Source organism: Barbus barbus (assembly GCF_936440315.1).
Source record: "Barbus barbus genome assembly, chromosome: 33".
In the NCBI taxonomy this organism is placed as follows: Eukaryota; Metazoa; Chordata; class Actinopteri; order Cypriniformes; family Cyprinidae; genus Barbus; species Barbus barbus.
The window spans coordinates 9040296-9046877 of record NC_136761.1 but is presented as its reverse complement, the minus strand read 5'-3'; the positions used below and the strand labels follow the sequence as shown (position 1 = coordinate 9046877).

Here is a 6582-nt window from a genome sequence, read left to right as displayed (position 1 = left end):
TGATTATATTACATTACACAATTATTATTATTCATTAACGTTATTATTATATTTTTAATAACAATTACATAGTAATTTAAAATACACTACTATACCACTACAAATATTTCTGCTATATTAAATAAATATTAATATGTTAAATACATGAAATATATGATGATGATAATAATTTAATAGCAATTCTATAATATTTTTAAGCTTTTATACATCAAGGTACGTTTTGTTGTACTAAATGCAAAATTGACATTGAATTGATATTCAAATTATTTTAATACTGAAGTCTCTTTACCGTAATATATGTCCAACATGTTTTTAGTAATACTAATAATATAGATGTTGTTGTTATTATTTATGAATATATTTAATAAATATAATTATTATTATTATTATATTTTTGGCATAGTAATGACAAGGGGTTGGAAGGGGTAAAATATGTACAGATTTTTTTTTGCATGTTCTTGCCAGGTTTTATGAGGTAAGCACAGCATGATGTCATTGATGTACTTTCACAAGTCCGCTGTGACGTCACCCGGAGGGCATTACATAATGCAGTGCGAGATCAGAGCTGAGAGCAGATGGAGTTTGGCCATTATCAGGTACAGTACTCACATCTCACTGACTTTCCTCGTGGAGGCTGGCGCTTCTTTCCCCACTTTGGACTTTATTTGCATGGGACGCTGAGGCTGACATCAGTCGAGCTGTGATTTTAGTTTCCAGTCTGTTTGGAGTCGAAACATGAGCGCGAGTGGAAACGCGATGGCGATGTTCGGGATGCATTTAGCGGAGGATCAGATTAAAGTTCTGGAGGAGAATTTCACGAGGGTCAGCAAACACCCCGACGACGCCACGCTGATGCTGATCGCAGCGGAGTGTGGACTCAGCGAAGAGGAGACAGCGGTGAGTTTATCAAGAGATCCTCATCTACAGCGCTATCGGGCGACGCGACGCAAAAAACGCGTCACGTTGATTGGCCGATTGGGAGCGTTGCGGTTTTGCCGCTTCTTTCTGATTGGTCGAATGGGAACGCTCGCGTTTTTTTTATTGTTGTTGTCGCTTTTAACGCACAAAATCTATAATCTATATTTTTAAACATTATTTTAATACTTCTTATATTTTTAATATTTTAATGTAGGCAGAATTGTCTTAATACAAACATATTTGTAGCCTAATTAAAAGTACATTTATTATTATTATTAATAATAATATAAAATGCACCCTTCAAAAAGGACTAGCTGTATGATATGGAAGTGCAATATAATGTTCTGACGACGTTCTGACAAGGTTATCTCAAAGTTATGAACAATCATTTTTTCTATTAAAGTTATTTTTCCAAACGTTTGCACAAAAACATTATAGCCTACATCTTTCAAGATTTTCTGAAGCATTTTTGACAAGTTTTTTTTTTAAACCATAGGCTACTACTTACTAGCCTACTAGTTTAGAGAACATTCAAAATAACATTCATATAATGTTTGCAAAATTATATAATATTTAATATTTTCTCTGACCTTAAAACATTTTAAAAAACTGGATGTTTTGAACGTGCTAAAACAATAATAATGAATAGATAATAATAATGTGAAAATATGTATTAGCATACATGTTTTTGTAAACTGGGATTGTACCATGGCATTTGCATTTCAATGTAATCACATAATAATGTTGTTAAAAACATAATAATGCTATGGTGTGTGTCCAAAAATATGGTAATACCTGTGTACATTTTGGTTCAATCAACATGGTAGGCTATGGCATATGGTTTATGAGCCTTTATTGCATAACGACCTGCCTGACTTTATTTGATCAGGGAAAGTTAATGACAGCAATAAATGTCAAAGTAAATAATAATGCTTCCAAAGAGGTGTTTTTCAGTGCTCAAAGTGACTTAATTTATACAGACCGAGTCCCTCTGGAGGTTAAAACTCTTAATTGCACAATGAAAGTGCATGGATCAACTCTTCTGGGGTGTCAACTTACAACTTTTCAGTGAACACATGAGATCTTTAACCACTAAGCCACATTACCCATGATGCTGCATTGTCTTCATTCCTGTTTTGCTGTCACCAGCTTAAAATAACACACTGACAGCGTTAAAAACCAAAGGCTTGTGAATGGAGAGCTGACACTGACCATAAACAGAGCGTTGGACCACAATAGGCGACCCGGAACTCCTCCGGATGCGTCGACATGTTCAAACGCATTGTGTCTGATTTCTAAACACACTCATTCTGATGAAAAACCCACACAGGAGTCATGATGTTATGGGGCAGTTAGTTATGCTGTAATGTGTCTACTTACAGTATGTAATAGATGCTTCAGAGCTTGTGATCAACACTTCAGTGCTGACAGCGTGAAATTAACCAGAATTTGACTGGAAACACATTCCTTCTTGAGGCTGGTCTGTTTCTGTCACTGTGATTGTGAAAAAGCAAATGCATTTATATCAACTGTGAACGCCTTTGTGATAAATCATCCTACACAATAGAACAGGCTTAGCAATTCACCATTTTAGGGGTGTGTGAATGTATACAGTGTGCTTAAATGTATTCACTCATGCACAAGTAATATTTAATATTAGGGCCGGGACTTTATCGCGTTAATTTAGATTAATTAATTACACAAAAATAACGCGTTAATTTTTTTTAACGCATTTTAATCGCACTTATTTTTGCACCACGGAACGTTTCTCACTGGATGAGTTTCGGCGGACCGATTATACTGGAGCACCAACTAGCGTTCAGAATTCCAAGAACGCAAAGAACGGACTTGCGTTCTCGTGGAGACCGGTCTTGCCAGGCTTCCTTGGAAGAACGAACTCGGAAGGACGCGAGAACACAGAACGCACACTTATGAGAACTGAGATGTCCTGCTTAACTGACCGCATAGTCTCAGCATAAGAAACGGCCAATGAACAATAAATATTACAAAATGTCATAACTTATTAAAACATTTCATACTATTATAGATATTACTTTCATATAATTGTATTGTTTTATTTTACAGCGTTATATGTTTTACTGTTCAGATTCATTTTAATATGCCAATAAAAATGCAGACTTTCTCCGGGTCTTATAACTTTATTAAAATTAACCAAAACAAAACGATAAATGTTTACTTTCAACTTGAAGAGCCGTTAAGTATTTGTGAGAGCGACTTTAAAGCTTACAGGCTTCCGTACACCGGCCACCCACAGCGTTTTCTGGGATTTCTAACGGCTCGATTCTCTCAAGTCTGCACTCGATGCATCCTCAGTTTCAAGAACATATCCGGGCACTTTCATGCATCCTCTGTACTTGCGTTGTCATTCTATATATATCTATGCTTGCGTTCTTGAGAATTGGAACTGAACTTCGACGGTTAATGATGACGTAGAACGAGAACACAAGGACGCAAGATCGCTGAAGAACGCATACCTCATTTCATAAATGAGCTTAGAATTATTGCTTCTTCTCTACATACACTTGAAAGTAATAAAGCTATTACATTAGCTAATTTTTTCAACCAATTTAGTGACTCATAATATATTGTAACCCCTTCTGTATTTTCTTTTTATTTGTTTTATTTATTTATTTAGTTTATTTCTAAATCATATTTAATTATTGATGTTAATGATGTACAATGTAAATAACTTAGTTGTGTCTGCCTTGTATCTGAAATTGTGATTTTTTTCTATGTCTTAAGTTTGTTCAGTTAAAGCCTATTTTGCTTGTACATTTTTTGATTTTCATAATAAAAAAAAAAAAAAAAACCCAGAGAAAAATTCAGCAAGAATCCAAAAAAAAAAAAAAAAAAAAATAGCTGAAGAACGCATATTGAGAAACAGCCAAAAACAAACCGCAGTGAACATGGACGGGATGGGAAATGTAAAAATCCATATAAAAAAAAACTTACTTCTCACTGTTCTCAGGTCAAATATTTATATGCGATTAAAATGCGATTAATTTCGATTAATTAATTACAAAGCCTCTAATTAATTAGATTAATTTTTTTAATCGAGTCCCGGCCCTATTTAATATACCATATAACATTAAAGATTTAGGCGGGTTTGGAAAGAAAATAATACTGTGATTCAGAAAGGATGCATTGAATTGATTAAAAGTGACAGTAAAGACATTTATAATGTCACAAAAGATTTTTGTTTCAAGAAAAAGCTGTTGTTTTGAACTTTCTATTCATCAAAATATCCTTAAATACTACCTGTAATGGTTTCCAAAACAACTCAAATAAATAGCTTATGGCTTGAATTGCTCTGCTTCAAACCACCTTATTGTCACACGGCAAAAAAGTGCCGCATTTTCAAAATGATTTTTCAAAATTGATCAAAATGAAGTAAGTTTGCGATTAAAACAAGTTTTCATACACCTTTGGCAGATATTTACTTAATTTTAATAATTCCTTCAGAAAACAGAGACTTCTTATTTTCTTTTTGCATCTTAATTAAATGCATCTTGATTTAAGGATGTTTAGATATCAGAAAACAAGACAAAAATACAGAGGAGGATAATATTTTTATTGCATTACATGCAACATATAATGCCATGATTCTTGATTTCTGCTTTGACTTAAGACTTTTTAAGCCCTTAATTTGTGAAAGCGTGAATTAAGACTTTTTAGAACCCTATATGATCATTTTTCAAGACTATAAATGTGCAAAATTGTATGAAAATGTCACCATCTATGGCATTATTTCATAGGCAAATTATGACCCAGGGAAAACTGGTTTGAATAACAAACTCTGTCCTGGTTCTGGGGGACATGATATCACCACTTTGCATTATTTTAATGCTAAGAAAACTTTGACTCAAAGGGTGTGGTATGAGGAACAGGTGTGCACCTCTCTTTCTCTCTCTGTAAACCGGTCATGCCTGCTCGCCGTGTTGGCTAGTAAACAGACTCTGTGCGTGTGTGCTGTAGGGTCAGTGATGGGTGGATACTCTGATGTAAAGTATTTGGCTCAGAGTCAAACGCTATGCTGCACTAAATCCTGTGAGGTGAAGATGAGCAGCGCTGCCTGATTTCTGCTGTTCACACAAACACAGAAATGCAGTGCACACAGTGTTTGCTGTTCGTCTTCTGAAAAATAGTGGAGCGTTTGTGTTTTTTAGGTGAACAAACAAAATGTTACCAAAAATAGCGGGACTGTGCCTCTTAATTGCCTAAAATGTCTTAGGTTTGGCTTTGTTTTCCTGTTGATGGTCTCTCTGCAGTCCTTTAATAAGTATGAAAACAATAGGACATTTTATGCTATTTGGAAATCAGAAAAAAGCAGATGTATAGAGTCACCCTACCGAAGAAGGGGATTTTATACAGAGCTTTTTATATACGCCATATATAGACACTGACAGTTTTGCAAGTGTGTTGCAATGCTAGTGTTAAAGATCATTGTACCGCAGAGCTGTTGTGCAACTGTCTGTTTCTATGAAAATCAGTTAATTTAGGATATTCTAGGATTAGTGTGTGTGTGTGTGTGTGTGTGTGTAAAAGTGAAATATTTACTCCATTTCACAAGTCAAGTGTTTCACAACTTGTGCTGAAATGGATAACGTTAGTTACATTTGCATGTATTCAAATAATCCATTGATGGCCTAATCGGAAAAGCCTTCATGAAAACACCTCAGTTAATCTGAGCTTGATCTGAAATAAATTTAGACTTGTGGACCTGAAGCAATGTAAACACTTGAATCTGACTACTTTAAAAATACCTTGTGCTCATATAAACAGCTTTCAGAATCTGAAATTGGATTTATTCTGACAAAGAAATGGTACATGCAAACATACCTATTGAAAACATATTGCAAACGCTACTTTTCAGAAAATATAAAAGTTCAGCTATATCTCCTGATTTACAATCAACCTAATCTCTCTCTTTCTATCTGTTCTGTAGAAATGGTTCAGGATGCGAAACGCTCTGTGGAGGAAAGCAGAAGGTCTCCCTGCTGAACTGGGATCAGTGAAAGACTGATGGAAGATCTTCATGTTGTTTTTCTCTTTCTGCTCCAGTGGTTGTTCATTAGACCATCTCACTGTCTCTCTTTTCTTATTTGAGGATGTTTTCTAAAGTTTGAAGATCCATATGGGTCTTATTTTTTATTTGATCTAAGTTGTAATCTTTTGCGAAGCGTATGCCATATAGCCTATTTTTATTGCCTTAACTATTAAATGTAAGTAAATAAACTAAATGTAAGCATCTGTATATAAAATAATGACATCTGTATTTTCAGGGTTTGATTTCTTGTGTTGAATTATTAGTATAGAGCTTGTTTGCTTTCTCATTAAGAGGATCATCATGGAGTTGAGAAACATAAAAAAGCAGAGAAAGTTACACTTTACCTATGTCTTTATTTATGAAGCTAAAAAAATAAATATCTCTTTATCATCTCAGTTGTTTGTGCTAGACTCTAATATGAGATTAAATAGAGAAAAATCAACATGTCTTCTGCTTCTCAGTTTTTCTCCTACAAAAACAGACCACAGTAATCTCACATTGTCTTCACTAGAAGTGCAAAAGAAATCTCAATGTCTTAAACTCTGCTCAGATGATATTATCTGCATTCAGAAGTCAAAGATTAGTATGAAATTGCC

The 6582-nt window shown here is 34.4% G+C and overlaps 1 protein-coding gene across 1 annotated transcript; it reads left to right on the top strand.

Moving 5' to 3' along the window:
* Positions 1 to 527: 527 nt before the first annotated feature.
* LOC306853175 (homeodomain-only protein-like) lies at positions 528 to 6214 on the top strand. Its single transcript, XM_079390383.1, has 3 exons — positions 528 to 596; positions 711 to 897; positions 5885 to 6214. Exons 1-3 carry the CDS (start codon positions 547 to 549, stop codon positions 5960 to 5962), a joined length of 315 nt encoding a protein of 104 aa, XP_079246509.1. The 5' UTR covers positions 528 to 546; the 3' UTR covers positions 5963 to 6214.
* Positions 6215 to 6582: the final 368 nt, after the last annotated feature.

Excerpts from the sequence above, each read along its gene's own strand:
- LOC306853175 (XM_079390383.1), top strand. The coding sequence starts at position 547 with ATGCAGTGCGAGATCAGAGCTGAGAGCAGATGGAGTTTGGCCATTATC. Across the intron at positions 597-710 it reads TGGAGTTTGGCCATTATCAG|TTTCCAGTCTGTTTGGAGTC; the intron begins GTACAGTACTCA and ends CTGTGATTTTAG. Across the intron at positions 898-5,884 it reads TCAGCGAAGAGGAGACAGCG|AAATGGTTCAGGATGCGAAA; the intron begins GTGAGTTTATCA and ends TCTGTTCTGTAG.